This window comes from Jaculus jaculus, chromosome 14, assembly GCF_020740685.1.
Source record: "Jaculus jaculus isolate mJacJac1 chromosome 14, mJacJac1.mat.Y.cur, whole genome shotgun sequence".
In the NCBI taxonomy this organism is placed as follows: domain Eukaryota; kingdom Metazoa; phylum Chordata; class Mammalia; order Rodentia; family Dipodidae; genus Jaculus; species Jaculus jaculus.
Window position 1 is genome coordinate 6,559,203 of NC_059115.1, and position 25,483 is coordinate 6,584,685.

General features: G+C 50.8%; 1 protein-coding gene across 1 annotated transcript; it reads right to left on the reverse strand.

Moving 5' to 3' along the window:
* Nucleotides 1–1,427: 1,427 nt before the first annotated feature.
* On the reverse strand, nucleotides 1,428–25,483 carry Dact3 (dishevelled binding antagonist of beta catenin 3). Its single transcript, XM_045133910.1, has 4 exons — nucleotides 25,235–25,483; nucleotides 8,396–8,492; nucleotides 8,096–8,248; nucleotides 1,428–3,774 (listed from the first exon to the last, which is right to left on the reverse strand). Exons 1-4 carry the CDS (start codon nucleotides 25,481–25,483, stop codon nucleotides 2,330–2,332), a joined length of 1,944 nt encoding a protein of 647 aa, XP_044989845.1. The 3' UTR covers nucleotides 1,428–2,329.

Sequence of the window (25,483 nt, forward strand, 5' to 3'; positions counted from 1 at the left end):
CTAGACAAGTGCTCTACCTCTGAGCCACGCCCCCAGCCCCTCACTGTGGATCCTAGACAAGTGCTCTACCTCTGAGCCATGCCCCCAGACCCTCCTCACTGTGGATCCTAGACAAGTGCTCTACCTCTGAGCCATGCCCCCAGCCCCTCACTGTGGACTCTAGACAAGTTCTACTGCATTCCAAACTGAAGCATGAGGATCTCTGAGTCCAAGGCCAGCCTGGGTTACAGAGTGAGTTTCAATGATGCATAGCTCAGTGGTAGAGCATTTACTGAAGAGTGAATTTCAAGTCAACCTGGGCTGGAGTGAAACACTGCTTCAAAACGGGGTGGGGGAGCTGGAGGGATGGCTTAGCAGTTAACTCATTTGCCAAAGGATCCAGGTTTAATTCCCCAGGATTCACATAAGTCAGATGCACAGGTAGCACATGCTTCAAGTATTCATTTGCAATGGCTGAAGCCCTGGTGCACCCATTCTCATTCTCTCTGCCTCTTTCTCAAATAAAATAAAATTTACAAATATTTTAAAAAACAAGAACCGGAGCCGGGCATGGTGGCACACACCTTTAATCCCAGCACTTGGGAGGCAAAGGTAGGAGGATCGCTGTGAGTTCAAAGCCACCCTGGGACTACTTAGCGAATTCCAGATCAGCCTGGGCTAGAGCGAGACCCTACTTCAAAAAAAAAAAAAAAGAGGGGTGGGAGGGCCTGGAGAGATGGTTAAGGCACTTGCCTGCAAAGCCAAAGGATCCAGGTCTGATTCCCCTGGACCCACGTAAAGCCAGACACACAAGGTGGTGTTTGCATCTGGAGTTTGGCTTTGCAGTGGCTAGAGGTCCTGGAGCACCCATTCTTTATCTGACCCCCTCTCTCTCTGATATATATATATCATGTATGCGTGTGTGTGTGTGTGTGTGTGTGTGTGTGTGTGTGTGTGTATGTGTGTGTGTATATATATATGAGCCTCTTACCTCAGCCTCCTGAGTGCTGGGATTAAAGGCATGCGCCACCACATCTGGCACTGTTCTCATTTTTATGAAACCATGATGGTGTCCAAATATAACTGAACCACAGGTCAGATTCACTGAAGTGAAATAGCCATCGGTTTGTGATGTTGAGGGCTGCAGAGATGGTTCAGTGGTTAAAGGTGCTTTACTTGCAAAGCCTGGTGGCCAGGGATTGATTCCCCAGTACCCATGACAAGCCCGATGTACAATGTGGCGCATGTGTCTGGAGTGTGTTTGAGGCTAGATGGAGGCCCTGGCATGTTCATACTCATTCTCAGTCTTTCCTGTGTCAAAAAAATAAATACACTGAAACCCAACATGGTCCCTGCGGATTCTGCGCAGCCCAAAGCCACCAGAAATCGGCCACAGTCGCTGGTCCAAAGGAAAAACAAGCCTCCCATTTGAACACAGAACGAGTCCATTGCGTATGTAACACTGTGCATTTATTTACAAAGAGGTTAGAGAAACACACAGAATCCGGCCCCCCTGTGCACCGGGGAGTCACCATCGTCATAATAAATACAGGAATTTTTTTTTTGTTTAAAAAAGAAAACCAACAAATATTAAATTGGAACAGTGAGGGTCATCCAGCTTCCCCCACTTCCTGTGGGGTGAGGCACGAGATAGAAACCATCTTCCTTCCCCCTCTTTGACCTCCCAATCCTCTGTAAACTGTCCAGGGATAGAGGTGAGAGAGTCCTTTCCAGGTGTGGTCAAGTCCTACTTTAGCCCTCAAAAAAACCCCAAGTCGGTGCTCCTTCCCTTGCCAGGGCACTCTGCTGGCACCACCTGAGTCAGGGCCTCTGGTGCCAAGGGATCTCCTAAGGGTCCAGGGACATGGAGGGGGGGCACTTTGTGAATGAGAAGGGGCCATTATCTGGGCACAGAAAGGAGGAATGCGAAGGCTCTGTGACTGAAGAGGAAGCAGACACCGGACTGAATTAAAACGGGGAATATTGGCAGGGAGGGGACCCCCTGTGCATCCACGAACACCCATTGTTACAGATGAAGAAAGGGAAGCCCACAGAAGGGGGAGGGGGGAACTCTTTTGTCCAAGGCCTTGGAAGCCCAGGGAACCTGGGGGCCAATCACAGCTCCTCCTCCTCCCCATGGGGGGCTGGGGGGAAGGTTTCCGACCTGGACTGCTACGGATGGCAGGAGTGGAGGGGTCTTTGGAAGTAGATAAGACGGCGGTGGTCTTTGGAAGGTGGGTGTGGAAAGGGGTCAGCGATCCGAGAGGAGGGAAGAGAGGTGTGCAGGTGCAGAGGCCATGAAAAGTGGAGCTCAAGCCTTATCCCAACCCCCCCACCCCCACCCCGAAACTCACACAGTCGTCATGACCTTGAGGGAACCAGAACGGAAACGGAGAATCTTTTTCTTCAGCGCGTGGGACGCTTTGATCTTCACGAAGACCTTGGCTGGACCCGCAGGGGTCCCCGCGCCCGCGCCGCCCCCGGGCCCCGAGGAGGCGGCCACCAGCTGCTGCGGCCACACCAGGCCCCCGCTGCCGTCCGAGTCGCTGGAGGCGGAGCTGAAGGCCGGAGACTCGCCGTCGCTGGCGCTCGACTCGCTCTCCCCGTAGCCGCCGCCCCCGACCCCGGGGGGCGCGCGGCGACCGAGCGGCCCGGGGCGCCCGACGGCCGAGCACTCGGAGTCGCTGCCCGCGCAGCCGTAGAGCAGCCGGCGCTGCGGGGCGGACGGGGAGGGCCCGGGACCCCGCGAGGCGGCGGCGGCGGGCGCCCGCGGCCGGGCCCGGCGACCTTCGGCTGCGTCGATCTCGGCCGTGGAGCGCCAGCGGCGGCAGGCCCCGGCCCCGGCGGCGGCGGCGGCGGCGGCTTGGGCCGCGAGGGTGGGCGCGGGCACGCGGCGAGGCCGGGGGGGCCTGGGCTCGTCGCGCTCCGCCGTGGGGTACTTGGGCGGCACGGCGGCCGAGGCGCGGCCCAGCAGGCTGGTCTCCGACTGCGAGCGGGCGGCCTTGCGCGCGCGCGGCGAGCCCCGACGGCCCGCGGCGTCGGCCAGGCGTCCGCGGCGGGCCGAGGCGCGCGGGCGCTCGCGGGGCGGGGACTGCTCCACGCTGCGGCCGCGGGTGAGCGGCGGCGCCTTGCGGCGCGCGGCGCGGCCCGGGAGGCCCCGCGTGGCGGCCTGCGCGCCGGGGATGTACTGCGCCTTCACCAGGCGGCCCTCGGCGGGGCTGTCGGGCGGCGACGCGGCGGCGGCGGCGGGCGACGCGGAGGGCTCCGGGGACACGTCCGCGTCCCACGGCGCGGACCAGGCGCGCGCCAGCACCGCCGCCGTCGCCGGGCTGGTGGCGCGGCCCCCGGCGCGCTCCACCGAGGGTTCCCGCGCGGGTCGCGCGCCCCCGGGGGGCGGGGACGCGTCGGGGGGCCGCTGGCGCACGCTGTTCTGGCGCCGCGCCGCGCCCCCGTCCGCGCCCCCGGGGCTCGTCCGGGGCTGACCCGCCCCCCGGCGGCGGCGCCTGCGCAGGAGCGCCGAGATGTAGCCGTCCAGGGGCCGCCCGGCCGCGTCGGCGGCGTCGGCGTCGGCGCACGAGCTCGGGCCCGCGGCGCGGGCGCCGGGCCGGGGGCTGCGCAGGGCCACCGCGTGCAGCGGGCTCGGCGTCAGGAAGGGGCCCGCGCGCGCGCGCCGCTCCGCCGACGACGACGAGCACACCTCGGCCACGCCCGCCGCCGCCGGGTAGGGAGCCGAGAAGGAACGGGGCACCGCGGCCCGGGCGATCACCGGCTCCGGCGCGCTGGGACTGGCGTCGCCTAGGGGAGAGAGAAGGCAGAGGGAGGGAGGGGGAGAGGAGCGGCTCTCAAACGGGCCTTTCCCCAAGCCCGGCGCGTGAGGGTGCGGCAGGAGGATTGCTGTGAGCACGAGGCCAGCCCGAGCTACCGTGCAAGCCTTTGCCTCAAAAATAAATAATTGGGGCTGGAGAGATGGCTTAGCGGTTAAGCGCTTGCCTGTGAAGGAAGGACCCCGGTTCGAGGCTCGGTTCCCCAGGTCCCACGTTAGCCAGATGCACAAGGGGGCGCACGCGTCTGGAGTTCGTTTGCAGAGGCTGGAAGCCCTGGCGCGCCCATTCTCTCTCCCTCTACCTGTCTTTCTGTGTCTGTCGCTCTCAAATAAATAAATAAATAAAATTAAAAAAAAATAATAATTGACTAAAAAGCCTTGAAAGCGAGCCTGGTGGCGCACGCCTTTACTCCCAGCACCGGGGAGGCAGAGTGGGAGGAGGATCGTCATGAGTTCGAGGCCGCCCTGAGACTACACAGTGAATATTCAAGGCAGCCTGGGCTTGAATGAAACCCTACCTCAGAAAACCAAAACAAACAAACAAACCAAAACATTTGTTTGAGAGACATAGACAGAAAGAGGCAGAGGGAGCCTAGAGCCCCCTGCCACTGCTAATGAGCTCCAGACACCAGTGCCACTTTGTGCACCTGGCTTTATATGCCTACTGGGAAATCAAACCTAGGCTCTCGGGCTTTATAAACAACTGCCTTTTAATGGCTGAGCCATCTCTCCAGCCCCAAGTTGTTTTTATTTTTTTCCTGGGTAGGGTGTCACTCTAGCCCAGGCTGACCTGGTCAAACTGTAAAATGGTTTTTAAAACATCTTGGGAGCCGGACTTGATGGCGCACGCCTTAAATCCCAGCACTTGGGAGGCAGAGGTAGGAGAATTAACGTGAGTTCGAGGCCACCCTGAGACTACTACATAGTGAATTCCAGGCCAGCCTGGGCTAGAGGGACACCCTACCTCGAAAAACCAAACAAAGAAAAAAAAAAAATTTCGGTTGGGAGCTGTAGAGAGATGGCTTAGGGGTTAAGGAAATTGCCTGCTAAGTGTAAGGGCCTAGGTTCAATTCCCCAATACCCACATAAAGCCAGATGCGCAAGGTAGTGAGTGTGTGCATCTGGAGCTCCTTTGCAGCAGCTGGAGGCCCTGACACACCCATTCTGTATGTGTCTTCTATCTCTGCTTTCAAATAAATAAATAAATAATATTTAAAAACATCTTGGGCATAGTGGTGCAATCTTGTAATTCCAGCATTGGGGAACTAGAGAATCAGCAGTTCAAGGCCAGCCAGGGCTACACAAGACAGAATTTAAAAATCAAAATTAGGGCTGGAGAGATGGCTTAGCGGTTAAACGCTTGCCTATGAAGCCTAAAGACCCGGGTTTGAGGCTCGATTTCCCAGGACCCACTTTAGCCAGATGCACAAGGGGGCGCTCGCGTCTGGAGTTTTGTTTGCAGTGGCTGGAGGCCCTAGCGGGCCCATTCTGTCTGTCTGTCTTCTCTTGTGTGTGCTTGCAAATAAATAAAATAAATTAAAAAAAAAAATCGGGCCGGGCGTGATGGCGCACGCCTTTAATCCCAGCACTCGGGAGGCAGAGGTAGGACGATCTCCCTGAGTTCAAGGCCACCCTGAGACTACAGAGTTAATTCCAGGTCAGCTTGGACCAGTGTGAGACCTTACCTCGAAAAACCAAAAAAAAAAAAAAAAAAAAAAAAAAAATCGGGCTGGAAAGATGGCTCAGTGGTTAAGATGCTTGCCTGCAATTCCTAACGAACTGAGTTTGATTCCCCAGTACCCACATAAAGCCAGATGCACATGGTGGCACATGCATCTGAAGTTTGTTAGCAGGGGCTACAGGCCCTGGCATGCCCATTCTCTTTCTCTCTCTCACTGTATGTCTCGTCTCCTCTCTCTCTCTCTCTCTCTCTCTCTCTGCTTACAAGTAAATAAAAAAATAATGTTAAAAAAAATTTTAAGGGGCCTGGAGAGACGGCTTAGCGGTTAAGTGCTTGCCTATGAAGCCTAAGGACCCCGGTTCCAGGCTCCATTCCCCAGGACCCACATTAGCCAGATGCACAAGGGGGCGCACGTGTCTGGAGTTCATTTGCAGTGGCTGAAGGCCCTGGCGTGCCCATTCTCTCTCTCTGTGTATATGTCTTTCTCTCTGTATCTGTTGCTTTCAAATAAATTAAAAAAAAAAAATTTAAGGGGCTGGGCATGGTGGTGCACGCCTTTAATCCCAGCACTCAGGAGGCAGAGGTAGGAGGATCGCCGTGAGTTCAAGGCCACCCTGAGACTCCATAGTGAATTACTGGTCAGCCTGGGCTAAAGTGAAACTCAGCCTCAATAAACAAGGCTGGGGATGGGGCTGGAGGGATGGCTTGGCGGTTAAGGCAAAGCCAAAGGACCCAGGTTGGATTCCCCAGGACCCACGTGAGCAAGCTGCACATGGGACGCATGCTTCTGGAGATCATTTGCAGTGTGCCCATTCTCTCCCCCCACCCCCATTCTCCCACTTTCTCTGTCAAATAAATTTTAAAAGGCTGGGGATGTATGAGTTGGTAGCCTACTTGCTCTAGATTTGCTCACCAGGTGGAGCTTGTGATCCCAGCACTGGAGGTGGAGGCAGAGGAATGAAGAGTTCAAGGCCACTCTCCACTCTCAGCTCTACATAGCAAGTTTCAGGCAAAGCTGGGAGCCTGGTGGCATGTGCCTATGATCCCAGCACTCTGCAAATTGAGGTAGGAGGATGGCTGTAAATTCGAGGCCAGCCTGGGACTACAGAATGAGTTCCAGGTCAGCGTGGGCTTGAGTGAGACGCTACCTCAAAAACAAACAAAGCTGAGCACTTGGGAGGTTAGAGGTAGGAGGACCGCCTAGAGTTCGAGGCCACCCTGAGACTCCATAGTGAATTCCAGATCAGCCTGGACCAGAGTGAGACCCTACCTCGAAAAAACAAGGAAAAAAAAAAAAAAAAAGCCAAAGCCTTTTTCACCTAGCCTGGCTGGAGCAAATCACCTCTTCTCACCTCACTGAAAATCCTACTTACTTCCCCCCTCCCTTCCCTCCTGTAAAGGTCATGGTAAAAGTCACAGGAAAGAAAGCCAGGCATGGTGGCACCCGCCTTTAATCCCATCAGAGGCAGAGGTAGGAGGATCGCTGTGAGTTCAAGGGCACCCTGAGACTACAGAGTGAATTCCAGGTCAGCTTGGGCTATAATGAGACTGAGACTGTATCTCGAAAAAGCATATATATATATATATATATTCCTCCTGTCTCCTCACCACCACTGCTGCTTGTCTCTGTGTTTTCATACCTCTGTATCCATCTTGCTCCTGGAGGCACAGGGCAGCCATGCTGTGGCCTTGGGGCCTTTGACCCTGGCAAACTCTCCTTCCAGCCCCAGGCTATCATCTCTGCCTACTCTCTCTCAAGTGTTACAGCGTCGGTCCCCCCCCCAGCCTGCCGTATTTTCTAAAACTAATTCCCTCTTCAAATTTAAAGGGGGTGTTCCTTGGTCCCTTCTTGGTTTCTTCTCCCTGTCTCATACAGGGTCTGACTGCTATGTAGCCGACGACAGCCTTGATCTGACCCTGCAACCTCAGCCTCCTGAATGCGGGAATCACAGGCCTGCGCCACCACACCCAGCTGTCTGGACACTGCCAGCCAGAAGCACGTGGCACGGGCCCAGAATGTGCTGTGTGTGAGCAGTAGCTGTTTCTGTTTACCAGGTGACTATCTTGTGACAGACCCCATGCAAACATCCCTGTGGGGCTCGAGAGATGGCTTAGCAGTTCAAGCACTTGTCTGTGAAGCCTAAGGACCCAGGTTCGATTCCCCAGGACCCACGTAAGCCAGCTACACAAGGTGGCACATGAATCTGGAGTTTGTTTGCAAAGGCCCTGGCACTCCCATTCTCTCTCTCTCTCTCTCTCTCTCTCTCTCTCTCGCAAATAAAGTATTTTTTTAAAACATCCCTGTGAAGCCGACCGTGGTGGCCCATGCCTTTAATCCCAGCACTCAGGAGGCACAGGTAGGAGGATCGCCGTGAGTTCGAGGCTACCCTGAGACTATGTAGTGAATTCTACCTCAGCCTGGACTAGAGTGAAACCCTACCTCGAAAACCTAAAAAAAAAAAAAAAAAACCCTGTGATGTCAGAGACACTCGAAGCTATGCCGAGATTGAAGGGCACAGCCAGACTGCAGTCTGCTTCTCATTCAAGTTTCTGCTCAAACCCATCTTCTCACTTCCCCTGGTCTCAGGCTCCCTCCCACCTGCCCAACTTACCGAGGGACTTGGGCCTCTCGCTGGCATAGATGCCCCGGGGGTCTGAGGGGCCCAGGCGTCCATAGGAGCCAGATCCAGAGAAGCCACTGTCTCCGCAGAAGGTGGAGGGTGGGGAGTCTGGGCCTCCTGTGGAACTGGGGTCTTCATAGAATCCTGGAGTCCAGAAAGAAGGCAAGACAGTCATAGGCCTGGGCCAACAAGGGGAGGAGGTGCGGCAGGGAGAGACGGGGTGTGCCTGAGAGATGACAGGCAGTGGGAAAGACTGGGGTGTCTAAGCCAGACCCCAGCCCCAATACTCACCGGAGCTACGCCCACTCTCCTGGTCCAGGCCCCCAGACTCCAGGCTTAGGTCTCCCAGTTGCTGGCCCAGATCCCAGATAAGCCCAGGCAACGCCTCCTAAAAGCATGGAGAAAGCGGATTGGCCACAAGGCCCTGGACCTCAGCCCATGGGCCCTTCCATTCCATGGGCTCGCGGTGATGGTCTGACTTGAAGAGATTATTAGCTCTGCCCCCATCCTATTAGAAAGGGTCCCCGTAGGGCTGGAGAGATGGCTTAGCAGTTAAGGAGCTTGCCTTTGTTGTTTTTTATTTTTATTTATTTATTTGAGAGCGACAGGCAGAGAGACAGAGAATGAATGGGCACACCAGGGCCTCCAACCACTGCAAACAAACTCCAGACACATGCGCCCCCTTGTGCATCTGGCTAACATGGATCCTGGAACCGTGGTCCTTAGGCTTCACAGGCTAGCGCTTAACCACTAACCCATCTCTGCAGCCCAGAAGCTTGCCTTTGAAGCCTAAGGACTTGTTCAACTCTCCAGGTCCCACGTAAGCCGGGTACACAGTGACGCAAGTGGGCAAGGTCGCACATGTGCACAAGGGAGCACACCGATCTGGAGTTCGATTGCAGTGGCTGGGGCCCTGGCATGCCCATTCTTCCCCCTTCTCTCTCTCCCGCATAATAAAGGGAGGCAGTCTGTTGGGCTTGCCTCAAAAAAAAAAAAAAAAAAAAAGAAGAAAAGAAAGAAAAGAAAAAGAAAGAGTCCCTTTGGGAGCCGGAGAGATGGCTGAGCAGTGAGAGAGACTTGCATGCAAAGCCTGACAGCCTGGTTCAGTTCCTCAGTATCCGTGTAAAACCAGATGCGCAAAGTGGTGCATGCATCTGCAGTTCCTTTGCAGGGGCAGGAGGCCCTGACGCACTCATTCTATATCGTTCAAATTTAAAAGAAAAAATAAAAATAAAAAAGAGGGCTGGAGAGATGGCTTAGCAGTTAAGGTGCTTGCCTGCAAAGCCAAAGGACCCAAGTTTGATTCCCCATACCCACATAAGTCAGATGCACGGGGTGGCACATGTGTCTGGAGTTTATTTGCAGTGACTGGAGGCCCTGGTATACCCATTCTCTCTCCCTCTCTCTATCTACCTCTTTATCTCTCTCTCTTTCATACTGAATTCCAATTCAGCCTGGACTAGAATGAGAACCTACATCAGAAAAAAAAAAATTTTTTTTAAAGGACACAAATGGCCTTGATATTCATGACCTTGAAGTGCCTGGCACTACCTACCCGAGATCTTCATAATAGGAGGAACAGAGGATGACATCAAAACAAAAAACAGAGGGGGAGGAGATGTGATGGAGGGTGGATTTGTGAGAGGGGAATGGAGGTGGAGAGGGAATTACCATGGTTTATTGTATATAATTATGGAAGCTGTCAATAAAAAAAAGTTTTTAAAAATATTTTTTTGAGGGCTGGAGAGATGGCTTAGCGGTTAAGCGCTTGCCTGTGAAGCCTAAGGACCCCGGTTCGAGGCTCGGTTCCCCAGGTCCCACGTTAGCCAGATGCACAAGGGGGCGCACGTGTCTGGAGTTCGTTTGCAGAGGCTGGAAGCCCTGGCGTGCCCATTCTCTCTCTCTCCCTCTATGTCTTTCTCTCTGTGTCTGTCGCTCTCAAATAAATAAATAAAAATTTAAAAAAAAATATTTTTTTGAGACAGAGAGAAATGGGCGGGCCAGGGCTCTAGCCACTGCAAATGAACTCCAGATGCGTGCGTCATCTATCTTACGTGGGTACAGGGAATTGATCCTAGGTCCCTGGGCTTTGTAGGCAAGTGCCTCAAGCACTAAACCAACCCTCCAGCCGCTTATTTTATTTTATTATCATTTTATTTCTTTATTAGATATAGAGGGACAGAGGGCAAGAGGGAAAGAGAATGGCCATGTCAGGGTCTCTTAAGCCCCTGCAAACAAACTCCAGACACATGTGCCATGACGTGCATCTGGCTAATGTGGGACCTGGAGAATTGAAACTGGGTCCTTAGGCTTCGAAGGTTAGTGCCCTTAACCACTAAGACATCTCTGCAGACAGACATATATATATATATATGTATATATATATATATATATTTGAGATAGGGTCTCTCTCTAGCGAGGCTGACCTGGAATTCACTATGTAGTCCCAGGTTGGCCTTGAACTCAGGGAGCTCCTCCTACCTCTGCCTCCTGAGTGCTGGGATTAAAGGTGTGCGCCACCACACCAGGCTTTTATTTATATATTTTTTTTAAGTGTCTGATACCAGGTGTTGCCTTTAGTCCCAGCACTCGGGAGGCAGAGGTAGGAGGATCACCCTGAGTTCCAGGTCAGTTTCAGCTAGAGCAAAACTCTACCTTGAAAAAAAAGAAGAAAGAAAGAAAGAAAAAACAAAGACTGCAGGACCTAAAGTCAATTTGGAAGACACAGAGTGAGGACCAGGGCCAGGGAATGTCTCCTGGGACTGAGTGAGGCCAGAGGTAGCGGCTGTCTGGAGCTGACGGTTGACCCTGAGACAAAAGGGGCTTGTCTGGCCAGCTGGCGGGAGGGCGGGCAGGAGGGCGGAGGAGCTGCAGCCAGGCACCCAGCCCTGCCTATTTAGGGCAGAAAGACAGGCCAGCTTGTGCCCCAGAAGCAGCCACTACCCCCTCTCAGCCTTGCCTCCTCCAGGCGCAGCCCTGGCCTCCACCCCTCCCCAGCACAGAGGCCCCTACTTGGGGCCTGTTAGAGGACCAAGGTCAACAAATGTCTCCCCTTGGGCTCCCACCCTGGGTATGTGCACACACCCAGGGCCGAATCAAACAACTGAGGGCCAAACCCGAAGGTGCCACCTGTGTGCGCAGCTTTGGGGGGGTGCTGAGACCCCTACAAACTGCGGCCTGGTGCAGCAGCTCCAGCCAGGCTCTTTTTGGAGCCGGTGAATTGTACTCCTTCCCCATCCTGCTGGCTCCCTGGCTTAATTCATATCTTTGGTTCCTAGATTCTTTTCCTGAAGCATTCTAAAATAGCTCCCCTGCCAGTCTGCACCCTATTTTCCCACTCGACCTACCTCCTGACTTTATATATTGGAGTGGGTTTTTTTTTCTTTTTTTTTATTGTGTTTCTCACTGGGGTGTGATTTCGCACCGGGACAGAGGTTAGTGTCTGTTTTGTTGATGGCTGTACCAACAGGGTCTAGTACAAAGTAGTTGCTGAGGAAACTTTTTAAAAATGTACATAGGGCCTGGAGAGATGACATCGTGGTTAAGGCGTTTGCCTGCAAAGCCAAAGGATCCCGGTTTGATTCTCCAAGACCCATGTAAGCCAGATGCACAAGGTGGCACATGCATCTGGAGTTTGTTTGCAGTGGCTAGATGTCCTGGTGCACCCATTCTCTCGCTCCCTTTCTCTCTCTGCCTCTTTCTCTCTCTCAAATAAATAAATAAAATATATTTTTTTAAAAGTACATATGAGGGCTGGAGAGATGGCTTAGCGGTTAAGTGCTTGCCTGTGAATCCTAAGGACCCCGGTTCAAGGCTTGATTCCCCAGGACCCACATTAGCCAGGTGCACAAGGGGGCGCATGTGTCTGGAGTTCATTTGCAGTGGCTAGAAGCCCTGGCATGCCCACTCTCCCCTCCCCTCCCTCCCTCCCTCCCTCCCTCCCTCCCTCTCTCTCTCTCTCTCTCTCTGTCTCTTTCTCTGTCTGTCACTCTCAAATAAATAAATAAATAAATAAATAAATAAATAAAATAAAAGTACATATGAGGCCAGGCATGGTGGCACATGTGTTTAATCCCAGCACTCTGGAGGCTGACATAGGAGGATCGCCATGAGTTCGAGGCCACCCTGAGATGACATAGTGACTTCTAGGTCAGCTTGGGCTACAGTGAGACCCTACCTTGGAAAAAAAAGGTCACCATACGTGGAGACTAGGGGGTGGCACAGAAGCTAAAGGAGGTTAAGTGAGCTTGTGTGAAAAGCTTGCTGGCAAGGGTTCCATTTCCCAGCACCAAGGTAGCTGGATGGGCATCTGTTTGCATTGGCAAGAGATCCACCAATACACACAACACACACATGTAAGATAAATTGAAATTTTCTTTTTTGTTTTTTCAAGGTAGGGTCTCACTCTAGCTCAAGCTGACCTGGAATTCACTATGTAGTCTCAGGGTGGCCTCAAACTCACAGCGATCCTCCTACCTCTCTACCTCCTGGGTGCTGGGATTAAATGTGTATGCCACCACTCCTGGCTCTGCAAACATTTTAACCACACTCCCCCCACCCAAAAAAAAATGTGTGTATGGGGCTGGAGTGATTATTTAGTGCTTAAAGGCATCTGCTTGCAAAGCCTACTGACACAGGTTCAATTCCCTAACACCCAAGTAAAGCCAGATGCATAATGTGGTACATGCATCTGGAGTACGTTTGCAGTGGCTAGAGGCCCTGGCATTGAACCCAGGTCATTGGGATTTGTAGGTAAGTGCCTTAACCACTGAACCATCTCTCCAGCACCACCACCCCCAACTTTTACGACACTGGCTGAACCAAAAATAAATATAAGTTGAGTGTGGTGGTACATGCCTTTAATCCCAGAACTTGGGAGGCAGAGGTAGGAAGATCGCTGTGAGTTCAAGACTACGCTGAGACTTCATAGTGAAGTCCAGGTCAGCCTGAACTAGAGCAAAACCGTACCTTAAAAAAACAAAAATGAAGCTGGGTGTGGTGGCACATGCCTTTAATCCCAGCATTTGAGAGGCAGAGGTAGGAGGACCATGAGTTTGAGGCCACCCTGAGACCGCCTGAGCTAGAGTGAGACCTTACCTCAACAAAACAAAACAAAACAAAAAAAATGAAGTAAATAAACGTATGTCTGGGGCTAGGGAAATGGCTCGGTGGGTAAGAGCACTTGCTACAAGCATGAGTACCTGAGGAAGGCTGAACTGGATCTCCAGCACCAGTGACCACTCACACTCATATTCCCAGTCTTGGGAGAGGTGGAGACAACAGACATTGATGTTCCCCGGCCATCAGTCTGACCAAAACCACAACAGTTCTAAATTCAGTGAAAAGACCCTATTTTAAGGAAACTCAGAAGAGCAATAGAAAGGCTGGACAGATAGTTTAGTGGTTAAGGTGCTTGCCTGCAAAGACTAAGGACCCAGGTTCGATTCCCCAAGACCCACGTTAACCAGATGCACAAGGGGGCGCATGCATCTGGAGTTCGTTTGCAGTGGCTGGAGGCCCTGGCGCACCCATTCTCTCTGTCTCTCCCCCTCTTTCTCTGTCAAATAAATAAATAAATAAATAAGAATTAAAAAACAGAAAAGAAGAGCAATAGAAGATACCTGATTTCTCCCCTGGCCTCCGCACCTGTGTGCACACATGCATACATTATATATGTGCACATCTGATAAACCATACCATACACACTATATGCACATGCCAAAATTAACTGCATAAGATGCGTGTGAGTGTGTGTGTGTGTGCATGTCAGGGTATGTGTATGTGCTGACGCATGTGTGTGGTACATTCATGGGGCAGCCAGAGAACAACTTCAGGTGTCATCCTCAGCAATCTTGTCCATCTTTTGTTTTGTTTTTCTAGGTAGGGTCTTGTTCTAAGTTGTCCAGGCTAATCTGGAATTTCACAGCGATCCTCCTAACTCTGCCTCCCAAGTGCTGGGATTAAAGGTGTGTGCTACCAAGTCCAGCTATTTATTCATTTATTTATGGGGTAGGGGAAAAAGAGCGCTCCAGGGCCTCCAGCCACTGTAAATGAACTCCAGATGCATACCCCACCTTGTGCATCTGGCTTTATGTGGGTCCTGGGGAACTGACCCCGGTCCTTAGGTTTTGCAGGCAAGCACCAGAATCACTGAGTCATCTTTCCAGGCCCCACTTTTAAAAATTATTTGAGGCAGGCATGGTGGCGCACGCCTTTAACCCCAGCACACACTGGAGAGATGGCTTAGCAGTTAAGGCGTTTGCCTGCAAAGCCAAAGGACCCAGGTTGGATTCGCCAGGGCCCATGTAAGTCAGGCGTCCAGGGTGGTACACGTGTCTGGAGTTTTCAGTGGCTGGAGGCCCTGGTGTGCCCATTCTCTCTTTGCCTCTTTCTCTCTCCCAAATAAATAAATAAAAATAAAATATTTATTTTAAAAGAGACAAGGTCTCAAATAGCCCAGTCTTGCCAAAAGTCCCCATGTAGGCTAGTTTATGCTGTGTTGGGGAAAAGTCCTGGCCCTGAACTTCCTTTATGCTGGCCAAGTACTCTATCAACCGAGCCACACCTCAGGCTCCGTCCACTCCAATTTTGGGGGGGTGTTATTGTTTTAGTTTGTTAATTTATTTATTTGAGGGAGAAAGAGGCTGTGGTGGTTTGACTCAGGTGTCCCCCATAAACCTAGGTGTTCTGAATGCTAGGTTACCCAGCTGATGGCAATTGGAAATTGAAGCCTCCTGGAGGCAGTGTATTGTTGAGGTGGGCCTATGGGTGTTATAGCCAATTTCCCCTTGCCAGTGTTTGGCACACTCTCCTGTTGCTATTGTCCACCTTATGTTGGCCAGTGGGTGATGTTCACCCTCTGTTCATGCCATCGTTTTTCCCCTGCCATCGCGGAGCTTCCCCCTCAAGCCTGTAAGCCAAAATAAACCTCTTTTTCCCACAAGCTGCCCTTGGTTGGGTGATTTCTACTAGCAATGTGAACCTGACTGCAACAGTAAAGTGGTACCAAGGAGTGGGATTGCTGCTAGACACCTGACTGTGTGGCTTTGGCCTTTGGAGCTGATTTTCAAGAGGAATGTGGAAGGATTTGAAACCTTTGCCTAAGAGATGCCTTGCAGTGCTGTAAGTACAGCTTGATGGACTATTCTGGTCTGAGCTGCAAGACCTGAATGCAGTAAGAACTATGGACTGTGAGGTTAGGCTTATGAGGGTGAGAAAGAGCTTTGCCTGGACTGGGCTAGCAGTTTGTGTGAGGCTTGCTGTTATGCCCGTGTCCTGAGAAATTGTGCAGGGTTGCTTTGTGTAGAAATGAACTGGTGTGTGCAAAGGGATATGGCACAGAAAGAAATCTTTAGGCTGAAACTGCTGCCTGTTCAGCTGCAATTGAGAGATTACAAGTTTTGAGATTGACCTGCACTGGGGCCACAAAAGAATGTAGACTCTTTTGAAGGGGCCTGAGTGCTCAAGAAGTGTCCTGTTCTTCAAAGTCTGCTTTATCCCCCACCCCCCGGATTAACAAATTGCACCCTACCTGGTATTGTGGAGTATAAGAAATGCAGGGAAGAGAGGGTCATTGAGTTTGCAACACAGTCTTGTGTTTTGGAAATGGCCATGGGCAGTGTGAAGCACGTTTGCGGGATGCCTGCATGGAGACCCAATGGATAAACCGTGGGTTGCAGTGGAGACCCAGTGGAGATGTCAGGATCATGAGATGGCTGCTAAGGAAAGCTGCTGGCCCCGGATGTTTTCCAGGACTGTGAGTAGCCTAGCTGGAGGGGCAGAATTGGAATGCCAGAGACTTATTGCTGGGTAGAATTATTGGACTTGGAGATTTGTCACTCTCTAGAGTTGTTAGACTTGGAGCTACAGAGTTTGATGTTTGTCCTGGTTGTTTTAAACCTTGTATTGGCTAAATGTTTCTTTGCTATGCCCAATGCCATCTTTTGCAGTATGAATGTGTATTCTGTGCCATTATGGTTTTTTTTAAGGTTATTTTTTGGTATTATGGCTGTTAAAAGACCATAGATTATGGGGGTGTATGAACATCATTGGGACTGATAAAAACTATGGGGACTTTTAAAGTCAGACTGAATGCATTGTATTTTACATCATGTATGCATATCAGTTTATGGGAGCCAGGGGCAGAATGTGGTGGTTTGATTCAGGTGTCCCCCATAAACTTAGGTGTTCTGAATGCTAGGTTACCCAGCTGATGGAAATTGGCAATTGAAGCCTCCTGGAGGCAGTGTATTTTTAGGGGCGGGCCTATGGGTGTTATAGCCAATTTCCCCTTGCCAGTGGTTGGCACACTCTCCTGTTGCTACTGTCCACCTTATGTTGGCCAGTGGGTGATGTCCACCCTCTGCTCATGCCATCGTTTTTCCCCTGCCATCGCGGAGCTTCCCCTTCAAGCCTGTAAGCCAAAACAAACCTCTTTTTCCCACAAGCTGCTCTTGGTTGGGTGATTTCTATCAGCAATGCGAAGCTGATTGCAACAGAGGCCGATAAAGAACGAGAGAGAATGGGCATGCCAAGGCCTTCAGCCACTGGAAACAAACTCCAGATATACAAGGTGCATCTTAGGTCCTGGAGAATCAAACCTGGGTCCTTGGCTTTGCTAGCAAGTACCTTAACTGCTAAACCATCTCTCCAGCCTTTTTTTTTTTTTTTTAATATTTTTAAAATTTTTATTAATTTATTTGAGAGAGAAAGAGGCAGATGAGAGAGAATTTTTTTGGGTGTTTTTTTTTTTTTATTTCCCCCTGAGGTAGAGTCTTACTATAAGGCTGGTCTGGAATTCACTATGTATTCTCAGGGTGGCCACGAACTCAGAGTGAGCTTCCAAACTCTGACTCCCAAGTGCTGAATTAAAGGTGTGTGCCACCATGCCTGGGTACATTTTTTTCCTTTCCTTTCCTTTCCTTTCCTTTCCTTTCCTTTCCTTTCCTTTCCTTTCCTTTCCTTTCCTTTCCTTTCCTTTCCTTTCCTCTCCTCTCCTCTCCTCTCCTCTCCTCTCCTCTCCTCTCCTCTCCTCTCCTCTCCTCTCCTCTCCTCTCCTCTCCTCTCCTCTCCTCTCCTCTCCTCTCCTCTCCTCTCCTCTTTCTTTCTTTCTTTCTTTCTTTCTTTCTTTCTTTCAGACACATTCTGTATAGCCCAGGGATGGCTTTGATTTCTAGGAAATCCTCCTGCCTCAGCCTCCAGTATGCTGAGATCACAGGCCTGGGCTGCCAGGTACAGCAGCAATACAATTTTATGGTCCACCATTCTATATGCAGGCCACTCTCGGCAGAAATGGCATTCAAGGCCGGGTGTGGTGGTGCACACCTTTATTGTTTTATTTATTTTTTTATTAGAGAGAAAGTGAGAATGGGCAAGCCAGAGCCTCTAGCCACTGCATACAAACTCTAGACACATGTGCTCCCTTGTGCATCTGGCTTACATGGGCCTTAGGGAATCTAACCTGGGTCCTTAGGCTTCACAGGCAAATGCCATAACTGCTAAGCCATTTCCCCAGTCCGTGCACACTTTTAATCCTAGCACTTGGAGGCTGAGGTAGGAGGATTGCTGTTAGTTCAAGGTCAGCCTCATTCTCCGTAGAGAATTTCAGGACAGCCAGGACTGGAATGAGACCCTACCTCTAAGTACCCCCCTCAAAAATAAAGAAATGTTATTCAAAGGCCAAGTTTTGTGATTTACACCTATAATCCCAGCACTTAGGCTGAGGCCAGAGGATTGCTATGAGTTCAGGACAGCCTGAGCTGCAGAGTAAGGTATTGGTCAGTCTGGATTAGAGTGACACCAGCCTCAATCAATCAAAAGAGGGGGCTGGAGAGACGGCACAGTGTTAAAGGCACTTGCCTTCAAAGCCTAACAACTTGGGTTCGGTTCCCCAGTACCCATGTAAAGCCAGATGTCCAAAGTGGCACATGCATCTGGAGTTCATTTGCAGTAGCAAGTGGTCCTGGAACACCTATTCTCATTCTTTATCTGTACTTGCAAAATAAATTTTTTAAAATAAGAGGGCTGAAGCCAGGCATGGTGGCGCATGCCTTTAATCCCAGCATTTGGGAGACAGAGGCAGGAGGATCACTGTGAGTTCAAGGCCACCCTGAGACTACACAGTGAATTCCAGGTCAGCCTGGGCCCGAGTGAGACCCTACCTCATAAAAAAAAAAAAAAAAAAGAGGGCTGGCGAGATGGCTTAATGGTTAAGGCATTTGTTGCAAAGCCAAAGGACCCAGGTTCGATTGCCCAGGACCCAAGTAAGCCAAATGCACAAGGGGGCGCACACACCTGGAGTTTGTTTGAAGTGGCTGGAGGCCCTGGTACACCCATTCTCTCACACACTCTCTCCCTCTCTCATGAATAAATAAAGCTAATTTTTTTTTTAATAAGAGAAGAAAATGTTAGTCATTGTGACTGTGAGCTGGAGAGTTTCTTACATCTAAATTGCAGAGTGTAGATTGAGAGTTTCTGATCCACCTGGAGTGCAGCCTAAGAATCTGCACATCTAACAACTTCCATGTGAGTGGTGTGACTGGTTAAAGAGGCCACACTTGAAAGATGGCTGGCAGTCTCCTGACTTTACCCAAGAAACTTAAGACAATTTAAAGTTGTTTTTTTTTTTTTGAGGTAGGGTCTCACTCTAGCCCAGTCTGACCTAGAATTCACTATGAACTCCCAGGGTGGCTTCAAACTCATAGTGATCCACCTACATCTGCCTCCCGAGTGCTGGGCTTAAAGGCATACGCCACCACACCCAGCAATTTTTTTTCTTTTCTGTGCTAAGGATGAAATCCAGGACCTTGTGTAAGCTAGGCAAGTTCCCCCAACACTCAACTACATCTCCAGTCACTAACTTAGACAATTTATATAAAAGAGCAAAGATATTAAATCTGGCTGGATGGCACAGGTCTGTAAAACCAGTTTCTTGGGATGCTAATGCAGGAGGAATCAAAGTTCAAGGTTAGCTTGGGCAAAGTAGAAAGATCTTATGTCAAAAGCAAAATGAGGGGCTGGAGAAACGGCTTAGTGGTTAAGGTGAGTGTCTGCAAAACCAAAGGACCATGGTCCAATCCCCAGAACCCACGTAAGCCAAATGCACAAAGGGTGTGTGCCTGGAGTTCATTTGCATTGGCAGGAGACCCTGGCATGCCCATTCTCTGTCTCTCTCTCTCTCTCTCTCCCTTCCTCCCTCCCTCTCTGCCTCACTCTCAAATAAATAAGTTAAAATAAAATATTTTTAAATGTTAAAAAAAAAAAAAAAGCAAAATGAGCCAGGCGCAGTGGCACACACCTTTAATCCCAGCAATTGAGAAACAGAGGTAGGAGGATCACTGTGACTATACAGTGAATTCCAGATCAGCCTGGGCTAGAGTGAGATCTTACCTTGAAAATACCAAAAATGTTTAGACTTGTATGTGACTTGGAGTAAAAGTCAGTAGCAGAGGCCAGTAAGCTAGAAAGGGGCTATAAGGGAAGAAGGAGAGAGGAGGACTTAAGGGGATGGTATTACATATATGTAAGTAGAAGAACAGATTAATGGGGGTAAAAAAGCCTAAGTGAGGTCAGGGGAAGAGATTGGGTAAAGGAAAGGTGGAGGGAGGACTAATGAAAATCTAAGAGGATATAAATAAGTCATATGGAAACCTACTTTTTTGGACAATGAAACACCCACAAGCCATAGATTGTTATTAAAAAATTTTCAGTGCCAGGGATGGGATATCTTCCAGTGAGTTGTTGGCCAGGGAGGTCCCTGATGCCCCCAAAACATAACAGGCCAATGCCGAGGCCCTTGGTTTCCCACCAGGAATAGATGGTAAGACCCTATTGCTGAAGACTCCATGTACTTGGGCTGCAAGGACACTGATAAATCCTACTGGATCTGAGATGATAACCTCCTCCATGCAGACCAGCTGACAGAAAGCTGGAAGAAGCCATTCTGCATGCAGTTCAATGGGAGAGAGAGAAATCACCAGTGAAGATACTCAACAGTGGACACTGCAAGCCTTAGATTTGGCCAGCCAGGCCAAATGAGCCAACAGGTGCAATAGTGGCATGTCTGTTATGGGGGAAATCAACTGCCCTCTAATTGGACTGGAGGCCTGCTCCATGGGAGGGAATACATCCCTGATACAGAAAACCTACAACAGGGGTAGTCATGACCCCTAGGAGTGTAATGTCTGCTGCTGTCTGGCTAATGACCTTGGGATGACTCAGAAGGCACCATGGTTGCTGAGAAGAAGTGACTGAGGAGTGCTCAGCACTGAAATATCTCTATTCCACCTTCCAAAGCTCAGGGTCTATTGTAGAAGAGGTGGCAGAAAGAATGTAAGAGCCAAAGGAAGGGTAGGACTCCTTACAATGTGCTCCTCCAGACACAAAATGGCCTGGATATCCATGACCTCACAGTGCCTGACACTGCCTACACAAGACCCTCATAATAGGAAGAAAAGATCATGACATCAAAATAAAAAAGAGACTGATTGAGAGGGGGAAGGGATATGATGGAGAGTGGAATTTCAAAGGGGAAAGTGGGGGGAGGGAGGGCATTACCATGGTTTATTGTTTATAATTATGGAAAATGTCAATGAAAAAATAAATATAAAATAAATAAAACATTTTAAAAAATTAAAACCATCTCTAGAATCTACCAGTAAGGGGCTGGGGACATGGCTCAGAGGTAGAGCACTTGTCTAGGATCCACAGTGAGGGGCTGGGGACGTGGCTCAGCAGTATAGTGCTTGCTAGCATATGGAAGACCTTGGGTTTCATCCCCAGTACTGTTGGAAAATAAAAAGAAAGAAAAAGCTTTTAGCAAAGATTCCCATTTCTTTCCTGGTATGCAAACTGTTTCTGTGGGTAGACAGGTGCACTGGAATAAGTCTGGAAGGACTTAAGCCAAAGTCATCAGGTCGTGACCTCTTCTTAGGAGGTCACAGGAGATATGAGAGGACTGTGTAGGAAAATTAAGTGCTAAAGGAAGTGTCACTTGGTGTCCGATGGCCAAGATTCAAATGCAGCTCTTTTATTTCAGCTGTGAGACCAGGGGTGGGTGACTTCACACCTCTGGGCCTTACTCTCATGTATCACATGGGTGTCACAGACTTCTGTATGGGATTGATGGAAAGAGCCAAATGAGTTAGCTGAGCAGTTCATTCCTTTTAAGCATGGAATAAGTGTTAGTTTGCATTCATATTATGAAAGCTGAGTATTTCACAAGGTATAATTTCACATACTATTTGCATAATTAAAAATAAATGAACAGGGCTGGAGAAATGTCTTAGCAGTTAAGCCTGCAAAGCCTAAGGACTCATGTTCAACTCTCCAGGTCCCAGTAAACCAGGCACAAGGTGATGCAAGCACCTAAGGTCACACATGTCCACTAGATGGCACACATGTCTTGGAGTTCAATTTCAGTAGCTGGAGTCCCTGGCATGCCAATTCTCTCTCTCTGATAAAAAATATTAACAAGGAGCTGGGCGTGGTGGCGCACGCCTTTAATCCCAGCACTCGGGAGGCAGAGGTAGGAGGATCGCCGTGAGTTCAAGGCCACCCTGAGACTACAGAGTTAATTCCAGGTCAGCCTGGACTAGAGTGAGACCTTACCTCGAAAAACCAAAAAAAAAAAAAAAAAAAAAAATAGTAACAAGGGCTGGAGAGGTGGCTTAGTGGCTAAGGAGCTTGCCTGCAAAGTCTAAGGACATATGTTTGACTCTCCAGATCCCACATAAGCCAGGTACACAAAGGTAGGCAAGCGCAAGGTCACACATGCCTACTAGGTGGCACAAACGTCTGGAGTTTGATTGTGGTGACTGAGGCCCTGGTGTGCCAATTCTCTCTCTCTGTAAAAAAAATTAATAAAAAAGATTTTAATAATAAAATAAGTGTACAGTGATAGTTTTTTTTGGTAAATTCTCGTTTCAATTCTACTACAGGAAACAGTTGGAGTTGAGACAGCCTGGGCTGCTTCTCTCCAGTGTTCTAGACCCCCACAAATATTTTCTGTAATCTCTAGCCTCCCCCACCCCCACCATCTTGTAAATTGTACGTTATTGCTTCCAGCTGCAAAAGAGTAACTCCTAAAAGACCTGACATCACTGGAGTGATGGCTCAACAGTTAAGGCACTTGCCTGTAGAGCCTAACAACCCCAGACTGATTCCCCAGTACCCACATAAAGCCAGATACCCAAAGTGGCACATGCATCTGGAGTCCATTTGCAATGGCTGGACGCCCTGGTATGTCCATTCTCTCTGTCTCTCTTTTCTCTGCTTGCAAATAAATGTGTTTTATTTTTCAAGAAGGGGGCTGGAGGGATGGCTTAGAGGTTAAGGTATTTGCTTGCAAAGCCAAAGGACCTCGGTTCGCTTCCCCAGGACCCATGTAAGCCAGATGTACAAGGTGGCATGTGCATCCGGAGGTTGTTTGCAGCGCTTGGAGGCCCCGGCATGCCCATTCTCTCTCTCTCTGCCTCTTTCTTTCTGATAAGTAAATAAATAAAAGGGGTGGAGAGAGATGACTTAATGGTTAAGGTGCTTGCCCATGAAGCCTAAAGACCTAAGTTCGACTCTCCAGAGCCCATGTAAGCCAGCCACACAAGGTGACACCAGTGTGCAAGTCGCACATGCACACAAGGTGACACACATGTCTGGAGTTCGAATGCAGTGGCTGGAGGCTCTGGTGCACCAACTCTTATAAAAAAAAATTACAAATAAAAGAAAAAGAACTTAATTCATTGCCAGGTGTGACGGCATACACCTTTAATCCCAGTACTTGGGAAGCAGAGGTAAGAGGATTGCTATGAGTTCGAGGCCAGCCTGAGGCTACAGAGTGAATTCCAGGTCAGTCTGGACTAGAGCGAGACCCTACATTGAAGGAAAGGAAAAAAAAAAAAAAACCTTACATCATTGGAGACCCTTTTGCCAAACTTTCCTCTTACCTTCCCCTGGTTGGAATTAATGCCCTTTCATCTCAGTTAGAAAGTCTGCACAGATCTAACTTAAGTGTGCTTTGCTGGAAGGGAACTTTTCCTTTTTCTTTTTTAATCTTTAATTTTTTATAACTAACAACTTGCATGATTATAAACAATATCCTATGGTAAGCACCCTTTTTCCTTATTTAGTAGCAAACAGCACCGCCCTGCCCCACTTCTCCCAGGACGCTTACTTCCTCTCTTCCTCTACCCGTACTGGTTACCTGCCATGCCCCTCATTTCTGGTAGAAAGTCACCAAGTTTAGCCTCAGTCTTTGGTGTTTCAAAGGGAATGTATTCCTGGGTAGGGGATGGGAGTGTGGGTTAAGTCTCATAAGACAGAGTTGCAGGGATCACAGGTGGCCCCACCCCATTTTTCAAAAGACCCAAGAACCCCCCAACATTAGGGGGTGCTTATAATGATCACTTTTCGTGTTCGTCCCTTGAAGCCGGCTCCTTCACGTGCCCCAACACTACCTCCTCCTCTTTTACGTTGGGTCAAGCGGAAAGGAGGTTTAAAAGACACTAACCGGGCGGGAGAGATGGCTTAGCGGTTAAGCGCTTGCCTGTGAAGCCTAAGGACCCCGGTTCGAGGTTCGATTCCCCAGGACCTACATTAGCCAGCCTGGAGGACTGAGGGCAGGGAGGGGGACAGAAAACAGAGACAGACCCAGAAGGCGAGGGACAGAGAAGAGGGGGAGACGGGCTCAGGCTGGTCCATGCTGCTGGAGTCTTTTCCTTTCTTCCAGTGGGGCACAGGGATCTGTCAAAGCCCAGGTAGCCTGGGCAGGGGGAGCTGGTGTCTCTTACTTTGGGAGGGGGTGGGGCCTCCCACAGCTGTTTCTGCTTTGGGAGAAGAATGTGTAAGGTCCCCACTCCAGGCTTGGCCCGCGGGGGGGAGGGGGTGGGGAGGTCTGGGCGTCCACCCCTGAGTCTGGATTCAGCCCCTCTCCCCACTTCCCATCTGGGGAGGGGGCAGCAGAGGTCAGCAGCCGCGAGAACCCCCTCCCCGCCCCCAACCTCAGCTCAGGTTTCCCCAAACGGGAAGCTCTGACCACACACACAGGCTGATTGGGGGGTGGTGTGTGGGGGGAACCAGCATAAGCCAGGAGTGGGCTGGGGGGAGGGGAAGAGCAGTAGAAGACAGACCTGGGGCAGAAAGGCAAGGCGGCCTAGAGCCGAACCTCCATCTCCCATGCCCATCTTGGCTGGTCTTGGAAGCTAACGGGGTCCGGTACTCGGATGGGAAGACCAGAGAGACAGGGGCAGGGTGGAGACGGAGAAGGAAGCAGAGAGTCAAAGGCGCTACAGCGGGGACAGAGGGACACCCGGGAAAGGGTCTCCAGACTCAAGGAAGGACTTGATCTGAAGAGGGAAAAAAAGAGTCAATCCAACACTGCTTTAGTTTTCAAGTCACCATTACAGCGCCCCGGGGAGTCAGACCCCCCCCAACAACCAAGCCGCCTTCACCTGACTCCCCTAGGATTTCGGAGGGATTGGGCCAGGAAGGAAAGAGCACAAGTGTCACCGGCCAGTGTCTCCCCAGGGACTGTGAGCTTCTCCTCAGGGGTCCTTCCCTCTAGAGGCCCGAGATCCCCCTCCCCCACCCCGCCCCCTCCGTAGATCTCTAAGCACACCGGGGACTTAAAGAGAAGATGGAGCCCCGGGAAACAGGGCCCGGAGCACCCCGGCTGTGTGTCCTTGGGTGAGTCGCTTCCCCCGTTTCTGAGCCTCAGTTTCTTTCTCTGTAAAATGGGGGACTTTCATCCTGACTCCCAGGATGGGAAAAGGTCGAGAGACAGAGCCAACTCCTGCAAAAGCGCTCGTTTGACATATACTTGGCGCCCAAGAGGGTTTTGCTTGAAGATGGGGTGGGTGAGGATGGTGGAGAGAAGCAAAGGAATGGGGTCCAAGCATTGCACGAGGACACAGCGGAGGCCGTGCAGTATTCCATCCCCCCACCCCGATTTGGGGATGGGGGATCGGGTCTCCAACCTAATCTCCTGTCCTTTCCCACTTGCCTGCGTTCCCCCTCCCATCCCACCATCGGGACCGGTGTGTGAACATGCAACGGACACACACGGGGGTGGAGGGACGGATGGATGGAAGGATGGATGGGTGGATGGATGGACGGATGGACGGACAGGCTGCTCCTTACCAGCTGCTCCTCCAGGGCCGCGGCGGCCCGGCGCGCGGCCGCCGCATCTTCGTCCTCGTCGGCGTCCTCCTCGTCCTCGGCCTCGGCGCCCCCCACTCCGGGCTGGGCCAGCCGCAGCGCCTGCTGCACGCGGTACTCCTGCCTCTCTCGGAGCCAGTGCAACTCGCACAGCCCGGCCAGGCTCCCCTCCAACCAACCCCGCAACCGGCCCCGCTCCGGGCTCACCGGGAACGAGAAGGCCCGGATCAT